We start from the raw sequence: 24348 nt of genomic DNA, 5'->3' as shown, positions 1-24348 counted from the left end.
AATATGTTCTATACATTTCTTCGCATTCTTAAGCAACATCTATTGGATACACCTAGACCTTTTGTTGATGTCTTAGGGAAGGAGATACCAATATGTGCTGAGACCTTTTGAGGTATATTCCTAGTAAAGATGTAGTTTTTAAATATACGACTTTACCCTAAAATGCTTTTTAATGTTTTCTTTGGACCATTTGTCCACTTTTAATAGATTTCCTCCCAAGTCTCTTTTTTGTCCTTCTGATTTTTTTTCAGTGTGAGTAGTTCATGTATCTTCTTTCCCTGCCTATTTGATGGGAAACAGTGGAACCATATCTGTTAGGGTTGTCACTGAAGAAGAAGTACATGGGCTAGGAAAAAAGGATTGTCCTGTGAGTTACATGTAGGGCATGTTGTGTATGAGCCTCATGCTATCAACCCGGCTCTTCCAAGGCATTTTGGACTTGTACCACAGTTCTTGTAGATAGTTTTATAAGAATAGGTCAAAGTATTATTGATATATTCATTTAACCTCTAAGCCAGCATTTTTCCATGGAAATATTGTGTGTGCCACAAATGTATGCCACATATATAATTTCAAAATTTCTAGCAGCCCATGCTTTCAAAAAATTAAAAAAGGAACAGGCAAGATGAATTTTAATATTTTATTGAATCCAACATACACAGAATATAATCATTTCAAAATGTAATCAATACAAGAAATTAGCAATGCTCTATTTCACACTCTTTTTAAATAACATGTTATATAAATGTGATGTGTATTTTATGTGTACAGCACATCTCAATTCAGAGTAGCCACAAGCCTCATGCCTGAACCAGTGGTTCGCCATTGGATCATACAGTTCTACACAGTACTTGGTAAAACTTGGGAGTCTCTTGGAAATTGTGGTATACAGGAACCCTCTATTTTGATTAGAGGCTTTGTGAGATGAACATAGGTGACAGAGGATAGGCCAGCTCACAGCTAGGTGTACAGAGCTGTACATCTTGTGGCTCGTTATATAGTACAGCTCAATCAGGGAACACTGAGGGCCTGCTGCAGAGACCTATGCAACCCCAGAAGCAATCTGAATACTTGTGACTTGCTCAGAGTCCCTGCAAGGGCTGGTACGATAAACTGTTTATTGCTACACTCCCTATAGAGAGGAACTGGGATTGAAGCAGATGCCCCAACTTTCCCCGCCCCACGCCCCTGCTTGCTATCACTCTCCAGCCAGGTGAGAGATTGAAATTATGCAGGAAGCAATTCAATGATCATCTGCTCTGGGCGCTTGTACCCAGAATGATCTTTCTGAGTGTCGCTCTCTCCTGAGCAGGTAAAAGAGGCCAGAGACCCATGTTGAGCAGGCAGAGAGCCTGGCATAAGGAGAGAGAATTGCCACCTGTCCTGGAAATAAAGCCCAGTGTAACGGCGATAAAAGAATGCTAGACTAAAAAGCAGGAAACCTGGATTCCAACTTGGCATCTGCATATTAACTCGTTCTGGGACCATGTGTAAGCCAGTTAACTCCTTTAACTTCCTGTTTTTCTCAGCAATGTACCAAGAGCTTTGCCTGGCTTACTTTGATTCTTATAACAGTAACTATGCGAAAGATAGAGTTATCACATGCAACTTTTTCCTACAGCGGTTATGATGGGGAATGATGAAGTAACTCATTCAAGACCACAGATTTGCAAGCGAGAAGACAGAGAAATAAGGCCTGACAATATCCATTAGTGGATAGCCTGTTTGGGGGCTGGGAGAAGTGATTCAAATGCCCATATTTCCATTTTTTGACAGAATAACATTTAACATGACACTCCAGACCTCTGAGCTCCAACTCTAGTGAGACTTTAATTTTTTTGTTTGTCTTTCACATTTTTCCACTGATACTAGACCTCCCAGTTTTAAACCTTTAAGATGAGTATTTTAGAAACAGTACTGAAGACAAGATGGGTAAGCTTGTTCCTTGAGTTATATTTGAGACTTAAATTTTTTAAAGATGTCTCTGCTATTCCATGGTTATGATTACAGTGGCAGCAAAGATAAAATAGCTTTATATTCCGTTACTCTCTTATATTAGCATTAGTGTGCTCTTTTCCTTCCATGGGGATTTAGGTTTCAGAAACAGAGAAGACTATTTCCTTCTAACTCATTCTTTTTCAGGAGTCCAGTAGATATCCGTGTAAATGAATGCCGTGTTTTATTTATGTTGACATCAAGCAAATACAAAAAACACCTACCAGAAAGTAAATATAGAGGCAAAGCCATTGTTAGTGTTTCATGTCCCGCTGTCTTCAGGGATTTCATTAATGTCCTTTATGCCACACATAGTCACCATGTACAGTTATTTGTAGAGTAAAAAGATAATATTTATATCTAAATAACACCTCCTTGGGTTTGACAAGTTTTCATAACACAGTGCTATAATGTCATTACCTAAATTAGTTTCTAACACATTGTATGATTTCTGCAAAAATCTCTTGCTATCTTTTGAGATGAAGCCTGTGGCTGCCAGTTCTGATAAAATGTTGGAACCATGGGCATTGTCCTTGGTCCCCTGCAAACGCGTACAATGAGGCAGTAGGCATACGAGGCAGCCCTTCTGTTCTGGGCACTGGGCATGGCTCAGGGATGGACCAGCCAGAGTCCTGCTTCCATAGCAGCCCCTGATCTGGTGGACAGAGGAGACATTCAGCGGCTGTGGTCACAACTCTACAGGCAGCTGTGCCTCACGGGGTGTGTGTAGCTCATGTCTGGAAATAGCCACTCCACCTGTCTCTCATTGCTACATTCCACTCTGGGGCATTTGTCACTTTTATTGATGAAAAGACCTCAGTAACATTCATGACATGTATGGTCTGTTTTATTCACTCCAAAACCATCCATACCTTTGACATTTCAATAGACAGAGAGAAAATCATTGGAAATTTTGAGGCATCATGAAATCTTTCATCAGTTAAAGAGTTTTCTTTGAGAATAAAGAGTGATTTAAAAACTCCGATAATCAGGGAAAGAGGAAGTGGGATAGACATGCTTAACTACCACATGCTACAATGAAATTCACTACAATATACAATCCACAAGTTAAAATTGTTTTCATTTTCCAGATAGCGAATTATAGTACTTTGTAAATACCTGCAGAAAGAACATCCTGATATCTATATCTAATAGAATGCCTACCTTGAAAGCTAGTTTTTATGCCAGTCGTTCACTCGTTTATTGCCAGCAAAAATTTATCACATGCCTACTGTGCACTAGGCAGTAGGAGTTTGTGAGAAAACAAAATAAGGCTGCTTGTGGAGCTTCAAATCTTGATTATTTTCAAAGGAGTTACAAAATAAGCAAAGAAAAAAATATATAATATGTATATGTATAAAAAATAATATGTCCTATGGTGATAGGTGCCAATAGAGAAAAATACAGCAGGATAAGAAATAGGGAAGGGGAAGGGGTGCTCAAAAAGGATGGTCTAGTAGTTATCACTCATGAGATGACATTAATGCTTCTCTTCAGCTGGATCTCTCCCAGGTTTTACTATACCATTTGCTGAAAAGTTACCCTAAATCCCTTCATGCTTCACTCATATAGCACTTGGACTTCTTTTTGTAGCTTGAATTACTCTCATTTCATCACTCATTGACGTATCATCAGAGCTTTGCCACAAATAGTATTTTCACCTGACGTCCTTCTCCTAATAATTTAGTCTCATGCTCTTCTGGCTTTGGTGAGTTGGTGTCTAAGCCAGCTCTGTGAGTTTCAAGTTAGTTCATTGGGTTTATCCTTGCTAATGTGTAGACATCTCCAGCTTTAGAACTGAGCTGTATTAACAGTATTTGCCTTTAAGTTTCTTGAAACAGTTCTAAATTGAAAAAAAGGGGGAAAAAATTTGACCTGAAGTATGTCTTTCTTTTGCTTAATAATCACTAAGTGTGGACGCAGCCTATTGTGTATGAAATAACCTCACACTTTTGGCTGAAAAGACCCAATTGTGCTTAGACTCCTTAAGCCCAGGCTCTTATTCTAGGGCAGCCCTGCAACAGAGCTATGAAAAGAGAATGCTCTGGAAAATGTAGTGGGTTGACTTCTTGTAGAGTATTACAGTATGTAAGGCAGCAATGGGAGATGATATGGGTTTGATATTTTCGTGTTTACTTCTTGACCTTGAGGGGAGAACGAGAAATACTATTTATGGTATACCATAATATTGTGACTTTAAATCAGAAGTAGCCCCGAATATTAAAAAGAAATGAAAGATTTGTTTCCTGGAAAAGAAAAACCAATTTGGAGGTTTATTCTTTACATTATGAGTCAAAAATTGTAGAAAGGAGATATTCGTAGATAGTCAACAGCCAAGCCAGTATGATAGGTTAAAAAAGCAATTTTAGAAAATGTAACAGAGTAAGTACCTTTCTGTTTTGTGTATTAGAATGAAATTGTCCCATGCTGGTATAGAAAAAACAAAGGAAACAAATGCTTTTAAATGTTGCTGTGATGGGGGAGAAATACAGCATTTCTATTTATAACTTGTACAGAGTCCCACATAAAAATAGCTCCAACTAACAGATTTGCTCATATCTGGAATACAAAGTTGTCGCTGCCAGTGACTTGAGGAATTCTAATAAGAACAGCGACGGCATTGGTAAATATTGAAAGTTTATCATCTTTGCTTCTCTCCCAGTTTTCATAGGAGAAGAAAACTCACAGAAAAGTCCTGGCTTCGGTGTTACACATTTTGTTCTTTTCTAGGCTCCTGGTCTCTTTGTTTTTAATGGAAAAGTCACCATTTGCTCCCCTGGACTTCACCCCACGAGAAGGCTCGATTATCGTATCTCTGTCAGTTATGATTGTATCTCTACAAGTGAAATATTTGTCAGGCTCATGCAGTCAACATTTCATTCTTCTAATTTTGTGTGATTGGTGTGACAGCAAAGATACTAAGGACTTTTGAAGTTAATGGACACCATTCTGTCTTATTTTCAGCGAAGCTTCCTGGGCTATGCCAGTTTTGAAGTGGGGGAGCTTCTGAAGTCAAAGGAGCAGCTGCTGGCCCTGAGCCTGAGGTGGGTCTCTGTCTGCAGAAATGCTATAAAGTGAAGAGCTGATGACATTTACTGAAGGATGGCTGGGCTTGAAAGTCCCAATTCCTACAGATGTTTAGAGGTCAGCTCTCACATGGCTCATGTTCTCCACAGCAGCAGGTTACAATGAAACAGCAACGGTTCAGGTTCACACTGAAGTTCATGTTTCGCGTTGTCAAAGGTTATCAGTCCGTATGGGGGTGGGGGGAATGACATGATCATTAAACTGATGAAATTCTTTGATAGTAAGAATAGAAACAATGAGCAAGTTATTGAATAATTTTTCTGTTACTTATTGAAATGTGACTTTTTAAGTCAAGTAAGCTTCTGGGTTTGAACGGTGTTTGTTAGTGGCAACATTGCAAATTTATGATAATGGAAGGGAAGTTGATTATTCTCTTTTTTTTAAGCTTGTTTTGTTTCCATCCTATTAAATATAAAACATACATTAAACAGACTCATACTGAAGCAAGCAGTAGAGCAGAGGTAATTTTGAATATGAGTACTATTTGTTTTGAGAGAGAAGACCAGATAATGATCTTTAGGAAGTTACATAGTATTTTTAAATTTTTATTAACATATAATGTATTATTTTCCCTAGGGGTCCAGGTCTGTGAATCATCAGGTTTAGACATTTCACAGCACTCACCATAGTGGATACCCTCCCCAATGTCCATAACCCAGCCACCCTATTCCCTCCCCACCACCCTCCAGCAACCCTCAGTTTGATTGGTGCGATTAAGGGTCTCTTATGGTTTGTCTCCCTCCCAATCTTTTAAAGCTAGAAGAATGTTAAATAGAATAAACTTTTTTTATAAACTTCATTATACATTCTAAACAATAGTATGCTGTTTTATAAGTATATAATAACTCCTATAATTATGTACACATAATATATACCTTGCAGTATTTGTATAGTATAAACAAATGTAAGAATTGTATAGGACAGTCCTTGTAAATCTCGAGATGTTCTTCTTTTGATGAAACATAAAGACCACTTCCAGGGAAGAGACAGTGTCTTAAGTGGGCTTTCCTCTGCGTTGCAGTGGCAAGGACCTACTTGTAAACAATTTATTTCAGTAAAGATGCTGTGGCTTATACTGAAATCTGTACTGAGGTCTGTCTCCTTTTCCTATTTTTCCTAATCCTTACAGTTTTGCATTTTTGACTTAGGGGAGTATAAAGTAATTTAAAGTAGCTCATATTCATACAAAAAAATAAGTGTTAATGGGTTCTAATGATGCCATTATCGTCTTTCTCTGTTATGTCTCTTAAACATCTGCTATTTTGTTGTTCTTGTTGTTAAATTTTATCTGGGAAGACATTTTAAAATCTTCACAGTTTTGTGGTGTTGTTCCCCATGAAATTTTGCTGTGGTGATATTCAGCTTGAAGTTTGTGTGGATCAGCTAAAAAGTCCAGCTAGCAATGTCACTGATACTCTAGAAATATGTGTTAGTGCCCAGCGCGGTGAGGAGACCTGACAAGAGTGCCCCTGGATTCACGAAATACGATGTCAAGCATTAAGTTAATTTAGGACTACTAGCAGGCTCCGTGTTTTCTAGATGGGATGCATAGCCCTCACTCTTCCTCTTGCTGACGACTCACATTGATTCTCCAGAACCGCCATTAACATCAGCACAACGCTGCACCTTTAGACACTCCCTCTGAAACACAAATCAGGGGACCAACGAATTCTTAGTAAAATGAAGGTTAGTAAACTCAAAGAAAACCTAAAGGTGGCAGAACAGGAAGGGAAGGGTCAAGTTTAGAGTACTACCCCTGTAAGCAAACAAGGAATAGAATCAATACATATTTCCACTTTTGATCTTAACACCTCTGCCTAATCCTCATTTGATTTTGATTATATAAAAGGAAAACAAGTGTAACTACAAAGAATTGGGTTTTCTAGAAAAAAAAATTTTTTTTTTGAAATTAATTTTGAAATGGCTGGGTTTTTATGCTTTCCCTCCCTTTTCATGCTTTGCCAAATTTGTGAATTTCTCTCTCCGTGAGTAGACACTTTACAGACTTATCATAGCCTTTTGATTTCAGACCCTTCATGTTTTTTCCTTCAGATGTAATTCATCTTCTCTCCCCCGGCTCGTGAGTCTCCAAAGTACTCTACTGGAAGAACATCAGGTTAGGGATAAGAAGCTTTCTTTCTTTTTTTTTTTTTTTTTCAGTTGTTTCTTTTGTTTTGTCTTAATATGGCTTTGTACTGATGATATCTACATTTTGTTCCTTTAGATTCCAGTCATTATTTTTTAAAAGGTTTATTTATTTATTTCAGAGAGAGAGAGAAAGTGGGGGTGAACAGAGTGGGAGGGAGTGGAGAGGGGATCTCAAGCAGACTCCCCTCTGGGCACAGAGTCCCACTCATGAGCCCGAGATCATGACCTGTGCCAAAATCCAAAGTCTGATACTTAACCGACGGAGCCACCCAGGTGCTCCATCTAGTCATTATTTTTAAAGCTGTAGCATTCTCAGATTCCTATGAAACAAATTCACAGAAATAATAATGTACAAACATTCTCTGATAGTAAGCATCCCCCTGATCTATGTAGTTTTGTGTCCACCGTCCCTTTGAGTTGTTTCTTCTCGGACAATTCCAGTCCCAAAACTCTCAAACAAACTCCAGAGAGCACCATCGTTTAATGGGGCTACTATGCCATTTGTGCTTTGAACTTTTTAACAGAATTTGGGATTGAATTCTTTTTTTCCCAGAGAAGATTGAAAGGAGCAAGAAATGTGTGTCTTATTCATAGATTTAGATTCAAATTTCATGAAATATCATATAGTCCATTTTTTCGAGTTATGGAACAAAATTTACTTGCATGCATTAGGAAAAATCCCTCCACTACGCAAAGTGATGCCTAATCATAGAAGTCGTCTTCCTTTAAATACCTAGTTACTAAATTACTGTCTGAGTGTCCTAGCATCGCAACTGGACATATCTTTATTTAGTACTAACCCTTTTACTTTTGTATTGTATTTACTTTGTTTTGCTAGCCTACATTTTGTGTTCCTGTCTCCTCTGACTTCTTGTAGATCTGAATTATATTTTCTGTTCTTATTCTTGAATTCATTGCCACATCTCCCTGACTTTCCTACTGCAATGTAAACAAGCTAAGGTCCTTGTATGGAGGATTACAAACGATTATCTAGTGTCTGAGAGACACTAGATAATCTTATAATAATAGTAATAAGAAGAAGGAGAAGGAGAGGAGGAAGTTTCTACATGTTTTATGCTCAGATAAGTATCTTAGAGATATTGCCTCATCAACCCTTATTCTTAATGTCACTTTATAAATTAAGAAAGTGAGATGTAAAAAGCAGTTCAGTGATTTGCACAAAGTCACAGTGTCCATAAAGGGGAAAGCCAAGGTACGGAGGCACACGTTTCCAACTGCAAAGTCTGTGCTTTAGTGACCCGCTTCTTGTGTGTTTTGACAAAGGAGAGAACTGAGAACTTGTGAAAGCGTATCACACATTATGTGACTGAGGTAATGGAGAAACAAAGCCAGCACTCAGGTGCAAGACCACCCGTTCACGGTTTCTTCCACTTCGGTTTCACCACAGTGCCTCGTCTTACAGTGAGTGAAGACATAATAAGTGTCAACATGCCATGAAGAACTCAGACAGATGAGCCGTAATGGCAGAAAGTGGGAGCCAGCCTGCCTGGTGGAGGGAGAAGCTGCGGGACACCTGCGGAATCTGCTCTCACCCTAGAAGCTCGGCATCCTCAGGCCCCGAGCCTGGCTGCTGTCTGAGCACCTGACAGTCATTTGCCCTTGCTAACCTTATCTGAATGTCTTAGGGCCATGCAAGCAGAAATTTGGAGCATCGTAGTCCTGTTTCATTATTTAATAAGAGAATGGCAAGATTACCTCTGACTCCTGGAATGGTGCTAGCAGTTGGGAAAAATAACGTCGCTCTTAAAGTATTCAAACAACCACAAAGGCAGAGATAAAGGGGGGAGGAGGGAAGGGTGAAACTTCTTTTTTCAGAAATCCTTCTCGGAAGAAGTGAGACAGATGGATGTGTTTTGACCTTGTCTCGTTGCACATGACCTTCGTTGCCTATCTCCTCACAGTTGAGGCTACATTCAGTGCTCATTCATTCAGCAAGCACTTATGAAGACCTTTCCATATGCTAACCACAGTGGTAGGTAATCTTTTGTAGTTGGTGTTACTAATAACACTAATAATGAAAAAAATCGTACTGTTTACTGAGCATCTACTAGCGTGCAAACAAGGTATGAGGTGCTCCTCACGCATGATCTTGAATCTATGCCGCATTATCATCCCTGTGTTGCAGCCGCTTTTCTATGATCCCGCAGCCAGTGAGTGTACAAGTAAAATTAGAGTCCAATTTGGTCTGCCTCCAGAGCTTGTTCTGTTTTATTTTCCTGCCTCCTAGGAAGCTAATAGAATCTTTGTTTCCTTCTCTATTTTATATTCTGTCCTTTGGAGACTTTCAGGGGCCTCATTTCTTTTGTCCTAATGCTTTGTCTTAAAATTCAATTTCATATGCCCATGACATAGTAGAGGTTCAATAATTACTTGCTGGAATTGTGATTCATGAGGACAACTTCCTTATATTTGTACGGATGCTTGAATGTAAGCCAAGTACCATATATTTCTGAATGGCATCCACCTAAATTAATGCATTTATAAGGCAGCCAAAGCATTAGAATATATCGGAGACAAGTAACTTCGAGAGTTATAGTGAGGGATAGATTGTAATATGATTGAAAAGCTGAAAACCTTATTTGGAATTTACTACTTCAGGGCAGGCCACTTTACGTTGATGCAGAAACTTCCAATAGAGCACTTAACTAGTGTTCTATTACTTCTTCTGTAATCTTTTGCATGTAACCCCTCCAAGTTAAGCAAACATTATGTAATTTTATCAGAATGAATGTGGCAAAATATTCTTGGATTTATTCATAAAAAGAAAATTTGTTTTCATTTATTACTTCTGCCACATTTATAGTCGTGCTGTCATGTAACATAAAACATAAAGTTCCATGATCCTAAACAGACATATGGTGTAATGTTTTACAATACCCAGATGTGTGGGAGAGACTATGAAAGAAATAAACAATACAGGCCTACTGTTTGTTTTTAAATTTCCCCTTTTATGTAGCATTTATATGTGTACATATTTATGCATATATAAATATGTCATAGATTGTGTGGATGTGTATGTGTTTGTGCATCTACATTATTTTAGGATTATTTTGCTTTCTCACAATCTATGAATACTTATCTTCCACTGTTGTCAAATGTGTGTGCTTAGAGAAGGTAAGGTCGAAATCACGAAGTGTTTAGCTTTTAGTTTTTGGTTTGTTTAATTTAACCCTCTTACACACATACACGCACGCACGCACACAGAGATACACATTTCAATTTTGTTTCTATAAGTAAGAAAACCATTTTTGAAAAAACCACATATTTTTAACTGAATCTTCCAATACCACTTTTTTAGCTTGAGAGCTGGAAGTAATGATAAGGAGGGATTCCTTGGGCTATGGCATGCAGTTTTCTATATAAGCACACCCAAGAGTGATAAAAAGATGAAATTGTCGCATATGTCTCACAGGCCAGGAGTATATATACATGTTCTTTAGCCCACAGGGCAATGGATCAGAATAAGTTTGTTACTGAAATGCAAGACTATTATCTGAACCCCTACAGTCTTTGTGATGAACAGTGGCCATAGATAGAAGAGTTTTCAAGGATAAATTTCTTTTTCATTTCAGTTGGAATTAAATTTTCATAGTTTTCATTTTCTATCACTCATCTTTTCCTATATGCAAGTGATAATTATGCGAGTCTTCTTAATTTAAGCATTAGATTAAAGTCTTTAAAATTCTATGTATGATGCATACCTCTTTAACAACATCTTTTCTTATCAATATTTATTTGAATTTCAGAAGAATGTACAGTCAAATATTTGAATAGTCGTGTTTATTTTGAATATATTTCATTCAGTTAGCTTTTTTAGATACCAGAAAGTAAGATTGCAGCAGAAAGTTCTGATGGTTCCACAACGCTAATCCTTATGTATGTCTATAACATTTTCTATATTAAGAGCAATAGATTTTGGCAGCTGAAAAAAAAAAAAAAAACCTCATTGAGAGGGAATATCATATCTGTGATTATTATAAAACAGAATAGTATTATACTTTATTGAATGCACCAATGGAAAAGTCAGAATATGAACATGGCATGCATAAGCTACTTCATTGACGTCTTTGCATAGAATTTACCAAAAATGCACATTATAAACCCTGAAAGCAATGCATCAGAACTCTGCATTTTTTTTTGGGGGGGGGAGTGATCAAGCAGGAAAACATGCCAGTCAGTAGCAAGTGCACACTCGTGGTTGATCCAGATGCACCTGTAAGGGGAAAGAAAGCCTTGCGTCTGTGGAGTGTTTCCTTCACGGTTTTTGGCATGACCCAAGTGGAGGTAACAGAAACTGCCTCCAATTCTGACAGACTCTGACCTTGTACATGTGCAAGAAGAGGTATTTGAGCTTTATGATGGATTAAGTATGTCACTTGTCTCATCTTATCCAATCTTCTAATAACCTTGCCTGGAAGGGGATACCTTCCTACTTTACAAGAAGTAGTGAGCTGAGGAGCACAGTTTGACTTTCTTTAGATCACACAGCTGGCACGGGAAGGAAAATGGGAGATTAAGAGAGAAGTGTCCTTGGTATCAAGGATCTCCTGGAGAATATATATTTTGTTTAGGATCTTAATTAAATAATTTTTGAGAACAGAAGAGATCTGGCCACTTCGGCTTCTCTTTGGACAGCTTTAGCGACAGAGAGTGCAAAATCAGGAGGCCACAGACACTCACAGACAGGTGAGTGTCAGAAAAGTATTCCTTTCTTATCTTAAATTTGATGTCCTTGGCATGGCCCCCACTCTCCTTCATGGAGTTTAGGAGAACAAGCTTCATGCCTTTTTGCTCTGATCACATTTGAAAGCAGCTCTTGTCCTTCTTTAAATCTTTTCTCCTTTTTTTCTGAGGAAGGCATGCGATGTAGTAGAAAGAACAGCAGGCTTTTATGCCAGACTTGGGTTCGAGTCCCAGCTTTGCCACCAGCTGTGTCACCCGAGGCATGTTATCCACTCTCTGTAACATCTGTTAACAGAAAGAGTAATGACCTCCCTTTGAGGGTAATTCTGAGCCATTAATAAATGTAGTAAAGTCCTGTGAACTGTCTTGCATTAGAGAAAAGCACTCTGTCAGTACTGTCTTCCTTGCTGCTTGGATTAAACTAATTCCCTCAACCATAACTCAGTGTTTGCTTCATTTGCTTGTTTAGTTTGTTGAAGTTCTTTCTTTTATTTCTTTTAAAGATTTATTTGTTATTTGAGAGAGAGAGAGAGCGAGCAAAAGGGGGAGGGGAGAGGGATAGAGGGAGAGACTCTCCAGCAGACTCTCCATTGAATGTGGAGACCCATGTAGGGCTCGATCCTGTGACTCCTGAGATCATGACCTGAGCCAAAACCAAGAGTCAGACGCTCAACTGACTGAGCCACCCAGGCACCCCTGAATTTCTTTCTTAAAATGTAACATCCACAATACTCTAAAATGATCAGTGGCAAAGGGGTCAATTTAACTTTGTATCTGAAAATATTGTTTTTATTATTTGAGAAATAGATACCTGAAACCTAAACTCTGGCTTTAATCCCTCTAATATCAGATATGGGTTCCTAGCAGGTGACCAATACCGGCAAGAGGCATATAGAGAACAGTTTAGTTAAAACAGAAGCAAAGTTGGCCAAAAATTTAAAAAAAATTTTTTTTTTAATACATTGTTTTTTTTTTTTTAATTTTTTATTTTTGATAAACATATATTTTTATCCCCAGGGGTACAGGTCTGTGAATCACCAGGTTTACACACTTCACAGCACTCACCAAATCACATACCCTCCCCAATGTCCATAATCCCACCCCCTTCTCCCAAACCCCCTGCCCCCGGCAACCCTCAGTTTGTTTTGTGAGATTAAGAGTCACTTATGGTTTGTCTCCCTCCCAATCCCATCTTGTTTCATTTATTCTTCTTCTACCCACTTAAGCCTCCATGTTGTATCACCACTTCCTCATATCAGGGAGATCATATGATAGTTGTCTTTCTCTGCTTGACTTATTTCACTAAGCATGATACGCTCTAGTTCCATCCACGTTGTTGCAAATGGCAAGATTTCATTTCTTTTGATGGCTGCATAGTATTCCATTGTGTATATATACCACATCTTCTTGATCCATTCATCTGTTGATGGACATCTAGGTTCTTTCCATAGTTTGGCTATTGTGGACATTGCTGCTATAAACATTCGGGTGCATGTGCCCCTTTGGATCACTACATTTGTATCTTTAGGGTAAATACCCAATAGTGCAATTGCTGGGTCATAGGGCAGTTCTATTTTCAACATTTTGAGGAACCTCCATGCTGTTTTCCAGAGTGGCTGCACCAGCTTGCATTCCCACCAACAGTGTAGGAGGGTTCCCCTTTCTCCGCATCCTCGCCAGCATCTGTCATTTCCTGACTTGTTGATTTTAGCCATTCTGACTGGTGTGAGGTGATATCTCATTGTGGTTTTGATTTGTATTTCCCTGATGCCGAGTGATATGGAGCACTTTTTCATGTGTCTGTTCGCCATCTGGATGTCTTCTTTGCAGAAATGTCTGTTCATGTCCTCTGCCCATTTCTTGATTGGATTATTTATTCTTTGGGTGTTGAGTTTGCTAAGTTCTTTATAGATTCTGGACACTAGTCCTTTATCTGATATGTCGTTTGCAAATATCTTCTCCCATTCTGTCAGTTGTCTTTTGATTTTGTTAATTCTAAAATTTATATGGAACCAGAAAAGACCTCGAATAGCCAAAGGGATATTGAAAAAGAAAGCCAACGTTGGTGGCATCACAATTCCGGACTTCAAGCTCTATTACAAAGCTGTCATCATCAAGACAGCATGGTACTGGCACAAAAACAGACACATAGATCAATGGAACAGAATAGAGAGCCCAGAAATAGACCCTCAAATCTATGGTCAACTAATCTTCGACAAAGCAGGAAAGAATGTCCAATGGAAAAAAGACAGCCTTTTCAATAAATGGTGCTGGGAAAATTGGACAGCCACATGCAGAAAAATGAAATTGGACCATTCCCTTACACCACACACAAAAATAGACTCAAAATGGATGAAGGACCTCAATGTACGAAAGGAATCCATCAAAATCCTTGAGGAGAACACGGGCAGCAACCTCTTCGACCTCTGCCGCAGCAACATCTTCCTAGGAACAACGCAAAAGGCAAGGGAAGCAAGGGAAAAAATGAACTACTGGGATTTCATCAAGATCAAAAGCTTTTGCACAGCAAAAAAAATTTTTTTTACTTAAAACTTTAACAATATAGCATTGAAATCAGGACAGAAATTCAAGAGTGTAACACAGTGTCAATGGTTGTTAGAGCTTACTGATGCATTTTATTGCTGAATATATCATAAACTGTCTACAGAAGTAAACTTGAGTGACATTTCTCAGGACCAAACTGTGAGAATAAAGGGAGACAACAAACGCAGAAGTGGAGGCATTTGCTTCTCCTACTCATTATGCATCAATGTCCTTTGGGGACAAATTATCAAAAGGTTCTAATGTGAGCCACTTTTTAATTACTGTTAAAATTGTATCAATTTAGTATATAATCAGAATATGCAAAGTGTACAAATATCATGAGATCAGAACAGTGGAGAAGTTGAAAGAGCAGGTGATTTAGAGATGCATTTGAATGCACACATACCCAAATCTTGCTCTTCTCTTGCTTAGAAGGAGGGTAGAGTACTCTGGCCTCAGTGAGCTCATCTGTGGAATGGGAAGAACAGTGTTCCCATCTCAACAGGATTCTGGTGAGGCTCACAAGACTTACTAATGTGAGAGGTTTACAGTGGTGCCTGACACAAAGTAAGTGCTCAATAAATGTGACCTATAATATTTATCTATTTTTTATTGATTAGCTGGCCTAGCCTCAGGTCTTATTGTGTTTTGTTTTTGCAGATGATGCTCAGACATACTGTACAGAGCCTATCAAACAGTACCTGATGCAAAGCAGGTGCAAATCATGCTCATCACCTATTATTAAAATTACCATTATTATTGTTATTTGGCATTTCATTCAACTAGACTGTCTTTCATTTATAATTTAAATGGCACTGCAGTTCTATATTCTGCATTTTTCTTTATGTTCCTAATCCATTTTCATGAGGCTGTAGGTATGACCATGGAAACCAATTAGCACTTTCTTAGTTTGCATTATTCAAAAGATGTCATATTCATCAGATTGCAAATTAGAGTTTTCAGTCACTGAAGGGACAGCACATACTTAGAGCACACTTTAATAGCTTCTCCATTTGTATAGAAAAGCCTGAAATCGTTCCTCTTTTAAAATGCAAATCACATGAAGTTAATATCTGTACACAAAGACCTACCTTCTTAAGAAGTTTGAGAGCTAATTTAGCTTTGAAGATAATTTGCAGGAATGACTAGGCCTGCAAGGAATTATATTTGACCTGAAAATTTGGTATTGGATTTGCCCATATTTACCAAAGTCACTTTCTTCATTATCACCCTACATTTCTATTGCTCTGGACATTTATATCAGCTTTTTCTAAACATTGTTTTGTTTTATTTTGTTTTCTAACACCAATATCCTTTCAGTTATTTGTAGATGTTCCTTTTTTTTTTAAAGATTTTATTTATTTATTTGACAGACAGAAATCACCAATAGGCAGAGAGGCAGGCAGAGAGAGAGGGGGAAGTAGGATCCCCGCTGAGCAGAGATCCCGATGTGGGGCTCGATCCCAGGACCCTGGGATCATGACCTGAGCCGAAGGCAGAGTCTTTAACCCACTGAGCCACCCAGGCGCCCCTGTATATGTTCCTTTTTAAAAAAAAAAAATTATTGTGTTATGTTAGTCACCATACAATACTTCATTAGTTTTTGATGTAGTGTTCCAAGATTCATTGTTTACTTATAACATCCAGTGCTCCATGCAATCCATGCCCTCCTTAATACTCATCTCTGGGCTAACCCATCCCCCTCTTCCCTTCTAAAACCTTCCGTTTGTTTCCGGAGTCCATAGTCTCTCCTGGTTCATCTCCCCCTCTGATTTTCCCCGCTTCACTTTTCCTTTCCTTCTCCTAATGTCTTCCTTGTTATTCCTTATGCTCCACAAGTAAGTAAAACTGTATGATAATTGACTTTCTCTGCTTGACTTATTTCACTCAGCATAATCTCCTCCGGTCCTATTCCTGTTGATGCAAAAGTTAGGTATTCATCCTTTTTGATGGCTGAGTAATATCCATTCATCTATGTCCTTTTGAATGAAGGAGTTTTATGTCAAAATAAGTTTGAAAATCCTCTACTAAAAAAATGAAGAGGGTCACTTTCCTGGAGGACTTATTAGTGCCTTCATTAGTCCTCAAGGCCCTTTGAGGCTCTCCAGAGACAGACATTGTCCACAGCTTTCCTGAACTAATCTGAACGCAAGGAGCTTCCTTCATGGAACACCTATTAACAGCTTATCAGCTGCTGTGTTCCAAGAAACACAGCTGCATAATGCGCAAGTGCTGATTTCGAACAAGAACAACCAGGTGTTTTCCAGAGAAATATATGAGTGACTGTCTATATGTGTTATCTGCCATTTCCCCCACCATAAGCCTGTTTCTATCACAGGCATCAGTAGGAAGGCATGTGGTCTTCATCTACGTAAACACTCACTCTTATCCACTCTCCACCCCTGCACCCCTGCTGCTCTGAAACATGCCCTTACCCACCCCTCTTTTATGCATCCCCCTCCCCCATCCCTGAGCATCACCTGCCCCGCGGCACTTCACATCCATGTCAAGAGCTGTGTAGACACCTGTTTGTGACATTTGTACAGAGCTATAAGAAAGGAATAACAAAATACACGCTGTCTCTTTTGTGTTCATTGACCAATGTATTTCCAGCTCTCATAAGCAGGCATACACTTATTTTCACGATTACCTACAGTTATAACAACCCCAAACTGAACTTAGTTCTCCCTGTGAAAGCTGTGCTTTCTGATGCTTTTCCTTTCTGGGTTAAATTAAGAACGTAGCCAAAGCTAGAAATCTCAGCATCTTTTTTCAAGTCATCCTTTCTAAAATTTCTTATCTGATTAAATATTATATCCCTTCTTATACCCCCCACCCTGTAAGTGTGCACATTTATGAACTTTGTGTGCAAAAACCTCGGCCAAAAAATACAGGATAGTAAGTCTGCTTCTTCAGCCTCATCTGCAACCACACATTACCCTTGACACTGATCACCACTTCCTCTGTCATGTATAGTGGCTTGTGCACAGTTTACACTTTGCAAAGGTGGAGTCTGAAACTTTGTATTTCTCTGGAACCCTTCTTGTTGAGGCTTTGAGCTTCATTTCAACCTCGGCCAACCAGAGGGCAGAACAATGTTTGCACGTGTCAATGGTGCACCTTCAATTCTGTCCCGTACTGATAACCAATTATGTCTCCTCCATTTTGGGGTACCTCTTACCCAAAGAATAAGTCTTACCCATCCAGAACACCTCTTTTTCTTTTTAAAGATTTTATTTATTTATTTGACAGACAGAGATCACAAGTAGGCAGAGAGGCAGACAGAGAGAGAGAGAGGAGGCAGCAGGCTCCCTGCTGAGCAGAGAGCCCGATGCAGGGCTTGATGCGGGGCTTGATGCGGGGCTCTATCCCAGGACCCTGGGATCATGACCTGAGCCAAAGGCAGAGGCTTTAACCCACTAAGCCACCCAGGCGCCCCTCCCAGATTTACTCTTATTGGGAGCTTAGAAACAGTAGTCTCCAGGCATGTCAGTGGAAAGTTCTGGTCACCACCACTGCCCACTCAGGCTTCTCAGTCTCCAGTGACCAAATGACAGTCAGGCTTTTGAGTGGGTGCCTGAAGAGCAGGTCAAAACACATCACTGTCCCGGCTAACAGAGGCTTCATGATCACTGGAAGGTCGCCATCGTAAATTGTGTTTCCAGTGAGATCTGACTTTGCTCTTCTATTTATTCATTGTCAGTTCTATTTAATACATAGGAGTGAGCTGTGTTGGAGGTACCATCCCTGAGGGAATATGGAAAGTTATCTGCCCCGGGGCTCCTGGGTGGCTTAGTCAGTTAACATCAGACTCTTGATTTTGGCTCAGGTCATGTCCTCAGGGTCATGAGATCCAGTCCAGCAACACCATGGAGCCAGCTTAAGATTCTCTCCCTTTCACTCTGGCCCTCCCCCATTTTCCCTCTAAAAAATAAAAAATAAATTAAAAAAAGAAAGAAAATTACCTGCCCCTTTACAATGTATTCCCCCTTATAGCATGATCCAGGTAAGAATTTTTTACTCTTATCTATTAAATAAAATTCATTGATGTCTCTAGTTCTGTAACATAGTTTAGCTATCTCATAATGAAAGTACATTTAAAGAGATTGTTTGCAGTAAGACTTCAGTAAGGTGAAGAGTTGTCAGGAAAGGAAGACATGATTCTATTAGCGGAAGGTAAGGAAACTAGAAAATATTTAAAAAAAGAGGTTTTAAGAATGCAGACTAGAAGGATGAAATCAAAGATAAAAAGATAAGAAGTAGACTGAGAAAGAAGAAAGAATAGACAAGTTTATTTTGCTGAACGTAATTACATTTAGTACCAATATATGCAAATTTCTTTCAATGTATGCAAACTGTTTTGTAGGATGCACTGTAATGAGGGATAGTTGTGTCTAATAATGGCCTCAGCCTGTTTTATGGGTGATCTTTTGGGTTCCTTGATCAATGTACATAACCTTATTAGAATAAGAAACGCCTAATAGAAATACCCAAATGCCTGATAGATAAATTAGGTAATTAAAGAGTCTTCTTTATAACATTGAGGGGCAGTGATGACTTTGCTACATTATAGGAGAGTTTTATATCCTGCATATGAAGAAGGTTTTTAAATTAACTGAAATCATTGAATGAAGATTTAAGTTAACCTGATCTAAATGGTTCTGGACATATATCACATTATTACAAGCAAAAGAAATGACCAAATTTGCTTATAAATACATGCTGAATATTGCTTCCTTCTTAGGTTCACACATGTAAATTGGAAAGTAAATAGGCACATTCCTTTGAACTTAGTATAAAATTGATTGTTAAAAACAAATTTAAGGTGCCCTAATAAACTTGGTCTAATTCCCATCCACCCATTGAAGAGCAGAGCAGATAACTTGAATTTCATTTTATCTTCATTTTTATCTTTTTCAACACTGATGCAGTCTCTGTCATTCAAAGCAGATTTGACAATTTCAATCCTAAACTTAAAAATGGTGTATGGTGGGGATTATTTTTTCTCATCTAGAATCAAATTGAAGATATTTCAAAGACTTACACAGTTAATAGGAGAGACCGTGTCTAAGGGTCCTTGGGTTTGCTTGTTTGTTGGGCAGACTTCCAGCTAACACTAAATTTCTTGGCTGTTGAGACATACCTCTAGGACCACTAAAAATGAATTGCTTCTATGACCAATTCTATTACTGCTTCTATGATATAGCCTTTAAAGTACTTTAAGGTTGTTAGGCCTGTGACTGTAACATCGGAGGGAGTTAGAATTCCATTGCTTTCACCAGTAATGCTAATTACTTTGCTCAGATTTCCCCATGAGTAAGCATCATTTACTAATCGTAATAATGCCACTGAAATTAGATTTAAAAATGTGTTCATAAGTTAGCTTTTAAGGAAAAGATCCCTTTATATTTTGATAGGAAAAAACACGTTTCCTACATACTCTTTCATGCATCTCTTCCTCCCTTTAGCCCCCAATGGTCCTTGAAACAAGGACTATTCTTGTTATAAGTGATCTTATCTTTCCTGCCAAATTCATTTGAAGAATATATTTAAATAATAAAGGATATTTAGGAGGAAATGGTAAAAACACATATAATTGGCCTCATAGTGTTTGTTAGTTATAAAATTTTGTTAATTTCTCTGATGGTTTTGTAAATTCTTTGAGTTCAAAAATGCTAGCCATGGATATGCTACAGCAGCAAATTTTCCTTTGTGTTTCAGAGCTAAGGTCAGTACAAGATGGATATATGTAGTTTTTGGAGAGTTGTTTTCCTTTATTCTACACTCCAGGTCCATTCCACAACGAAAGCTTTACAAACCTTCCTTCTACTGCCTTCTCTTTAGAGAGATGCAGTCAGAAAGGAGGATTGATGGATTTCCAAGAGATAAGGAGGGTCTTCTTCTGGAACTGCGTTCACGAATAGAATCATGAACCAACCTGAAGCTAGAGAGGCAAAGAATGGAGAACAAGCACCATTTTATAACAACGCATGAATACTCTTTCTGGGAAAAACTTTCCCTTTCTATTTTTGAACGATTCATATTACTAATCCGCACATAAAGTTGATTCCTGAGGGTCCAATGCAGGCTGTAGGATGGCTGTGTAGATGTTAAATTAGCTATGACTGGAAACCAAGTCACATTACTTCTAAAAATTGTCATCCCTCTGCCATTAACTAGACATTAACTTCAAGAAGGAATGTGTGTGTGTGTGGGTGTGGGTGTGGGTGTGTGTGGGTGTGGGTGGGTGTGCATGTGCGCACACACGTGCTTCAGTTTTATTGGCTCAAAAATGAAGACTTTGGATTTAATGATTAGGTAAACGTGAAGGTTCTTGGTTCTAGGAACCTGAGGACTGTCACCATCTAGGACCATGATATGCTTAGAGGAGGATGACTGGGGAGATGAAGAAGAAGAGGTGAGGGTTGCAGGCAAAAAGAGGTTGGGGGGTAGTTTTTGCATTACTGAGAGGACCTAACTAGTGAATTATACAAAGAAAAAGTATTGATTTTTACTGGATAACTTTTGTGTTACTAAAAGACTCCCCTTCCATGATCCAGTTTTAAGAAGCTTTTAGAAACAGAGGTACTGCTTAGAGTTTTGAGGAAACCTCATAATCTTCACCTGTAATTGAGAATAAGAAAACCTCATAACGCTGATACGGAGATTTTTAGAAAGTAATACAGGCAATGCAACTGACATAGGGCCTGGTATGTAGTACCCAATCCACACTGGTCCTCTTTACTTACCATCATCATCGTCATCATCAGCATGAGTGTCCTGTAGCACAAAGCCTAAATAGCTTTCTCTTATTTCAAAAATGAGTCTACACCAACTCAAGGCTGTTTGTACCTTTTTTTCTTAGGTCATACACGTCCTCCACCTATGGTCAGCAGGTGAACCACCCACGGTTCAGGGAGCGATTAGTGCTAGTCACATTGGGAAGGGGACATATAAACAAAAACTTGGCGAAATTGACCCTGCAGATCTCAGCTGCAGAGTGATGGTGGCAGTGGTGACGGTCCTGCTGCTGTAGCCAATGTAAAAAACAGTAAAGAGCCCCATGAAGCCAAAGTTGAATGAGCAGGACGAGGAGGACAGTCAAAGAAAGAAGGCCAAGGAGGTGGCAAGGGTCTAGGTGCTCTAAGGAGTGAAAGCCATTGTGCTGCCTTCATCCATTACTCTGAGTTCAGCCAGAAGTCATGCAGGGTTTTGAGCAGAGGCATGAGCAGACTTGTAGTGTGAGCTGTGTGGAGAATAGACTCACCACAGGGCAAGAGAGGGAGCAGGAGGCCAAGTAGCAGGTGTTTGCTCTAACCCAGGTGAAGGGTGATGGTGACTTTCACCTGGAATAGTTTGGAGGTGCTGAGAGTGACCACATTCTGGATATATTTTGAAGGCAGAATGAACAGGATTTGGTGACAACAAGGATGTGACCTAAGAAAGAAAGGAAACCACAATGAATCCAAAGATTCTCGTTTAGACTGTGGAAAGAGTAGAATTGCCACTAACTTAGTAGGGGAGGGCTGAAATGAAGCAGGTTTTAAGAGAAGGACTGAGAGTTCACTTTTGAACATTATCAAGTTTAGATGAGTTAAGTTTGTAAGAATGAATTAATAGACTAATGGAGAAAACAAAAAAAAGCAACCAGGTAAAGCCTCAGAAAATATTTTAAACTGCAGTCAAGAGAAGCAAACATATGAAGAAATTAAGAGGGAAAGTTATCAGCAGTCACTCTGGAAAACAGTGTGGAGATTCCTCAAAAAGTTAAAAATAGGGGTGCCTGGGTGGCTCAGTCAGTTAGGTGTCTGACTCTAGATTTCAGCTCAGGTCATGATTCTGGGGTCATGGGATAGAGCCCGGCATCAGGTTCCCTGCTCATCAAGGAGTCTGCCTGAGGAGTCTGTCTCTCCCTCTCCCTCTGCTCACCCCACCCCATCCACATGCTCACTCTGTCTGTCAAATATATAAATAAATCTTTTTTTTTTTCCCCTAAGGTAAAAATAGAACTACCCTGTGATCCAGTTTTAAGATTCATTGACAATAAGTCCTCTCAACAAAGTCCTCTCATACTCCAATTTATTAAGCAATACTAGGATGGGGAAGAGAAAGTTCAGTAACATTAAAAATATAATGGCTTAAATAAAACCACATTGGGAGAAGGAATAGTAATTTGATACTTCAGAAAACAGTCTCATGCAAAGGAAAACACTCCTGCGGGTTTCTTCTTTACCACTCACACAGAACACTTTATTTCTGACATCTCTGATCACCAGCTGTGGGGGATGCCTGTGGAATTGGGAGGCTCCACCCTCCTAGTACATGGATGTGTTCAGCAACCCAGAAGCTAGCTGAGCCTTGGACTTTTGAGATTTTAATGGAGGTTGATCACATAGCTTTAGTCATTTACCCTACTTCTAGCCCCTCTCCCCTTCACAGAAGGTAGAGTGTGGGCCTGGAAATTCTAAGCTTCTAATCATGTTTTGGTCTTTCTGGTGACCAGCCCCCATCCAGGAGCCCACCAAGCATTGCCTCCTTAGAACAAAAATACTCTTATCATCCAGGAAATTCCAAGGGATTTAAGAGCTCTGTGTCAGGAAAGACAAAATGTTAGAACAAAAGATGCTCCCAGTGCTCTTATCACTTAGGAAATTACAAGGGTTTTTTACTAGGCACAGAATATAATATATATTTCTATTATTTCACAATCATGGAGGCAGATGCTAAACCCAAGCAATATTCCAGATTTCAAAATACTACTATTAATTGTGTCCCCTCCTTTCTTCCACCGTTTTCACCCGCAGTACCACCACCAAAAAATAATAATAATTACTGGGTGTTTGCTTAGGATGTCTCTTTTTTTTTTTTTTTTTTTAATTTACTTGACAGAGATTCACAAGTAGGCAGAGAGGCAGGCAGAGAGAAAGGAAGGAAAGCAGGCTCCTGCTGAACAGAGAGCCGATGCAGGGCTAGATCCCAGAACCCTGGGATCATGACCTGAGCCGAAAGCAGAGGCTTAACCCACTGAGCCACCCAGGCGCCCCAGGATGTCTCATTTTAAGTCTCAAAAAATCTTATGAGTAGGTGATATTATTATCACTATTATAGATGAAAAAAATTAACTTAAAAGTGTTAAGTAAATTGTCCAATACCACATCGCTAATAAGTTTCAGAGAAAATAAACAAAAATAGAATGGGTGAGAGGGAAGATAATTTATAGGCAAAGCAATTTTTAAGGATGCAATAATAGACTTATTTCAATCAAGAAAGATGGGCCAGATTCAGTAATCAAAGTCATATTAAGATAAAATTTTCCAGACATCTGCAAATGTAATTCAGATGGGTTCTCTATGAATAAAACTAAAGTAATGAATAATGACCAATATTGAGTTATGTTCTCGCAATTTCTAAAGTTAGAGGTTTTAAGAGTGTTACAAACTGAATGTTTGTATCCCCTCAAAATTCATCTCTTGAAGCCCTGACCGCCACTGTGAGTTATTTGGAAATGGGGTCTTTGGGAAGCAGTTAGGGTTATGTGGAGGGGGCATTAGGAGGGGGCCCTCACAATGGAATTAGTGTCTTTATGAGAAGAGACACCAGAGAGCCTGCTCTTTCTCTTTATCATGTGAGGACACAGTGAGAAGGCATCTGTCACAGATCAGGAGGAGATCCTTCATGAGAATCTGACCATGCTGGCACCTTGATTTCAGCTTCCAGCCTCTATTCCTGGAAGAAAATAAATTTCTGTTGTTTAAGCCACAGAGAAAATTGTATTTTACGGCAACCTGAGCAAACTAAAACAAAGAGTTACTAGACCCTGATAGAGTCATTGGAATAGACTTTCAAAACATGTTCTTATTTCATCAAATG

The 24348-nt window shown here is 39.0% G+C and overlaps 1 protein-coding gene across 6 annotated transcripts in view; it reads left to right on the top strand.

Annotated features, from left to right (window-relative positions):
- Positions 1 to 24348, top strand: part of INPP4B (inositol polyphosphate-4-phosphatase type II B) — an 830315-nt gene that overhangs the window by 571961 nt on the left and 234006 nt on the right. For 5 of the 6 annotated variants that reach the window (XM_004768442.3, XM_004768441.3, XM_004768440.3 and 2 more), the window contains one exon: positions 4960 to 5039. In XM_004768442.3, coding sequence (XP_004768499.1) covers positions 4960 to 5039 — 80 coding nt within the window. Of the gene's footprint in view, positions 1 to 4533; positions 4619 to 4959; positions 5040 to 24348 lie in introns of those variants that run through there. The other variant, XM_004768444.3, reaches the window with a different exon arrangement.

The sequence above is a fragment of the Mustela putorius genome, unplaced genomic scaffold (assembly GCF_011764305.1).
Source record: "Mustela putorius furo isolate JIRA1106 unplaced genomic scaffold, ASM1176430v1.1 tig00000083_pilon_pilon_pilon, whole genome shotgun sequence".
Classification (NCBI taxonomy): domain Eukaryota; kingdom Metazoa; phylum Chordata; class Mammalia; order Carnivora; family Mustelidae; genus Mustela; species Mustela putorius.
The sequence above is the reverse complement of the archived record's forward strand: the minus strand, read 5'-3'. Positions and strand labels throughout refer to the sequence as shown.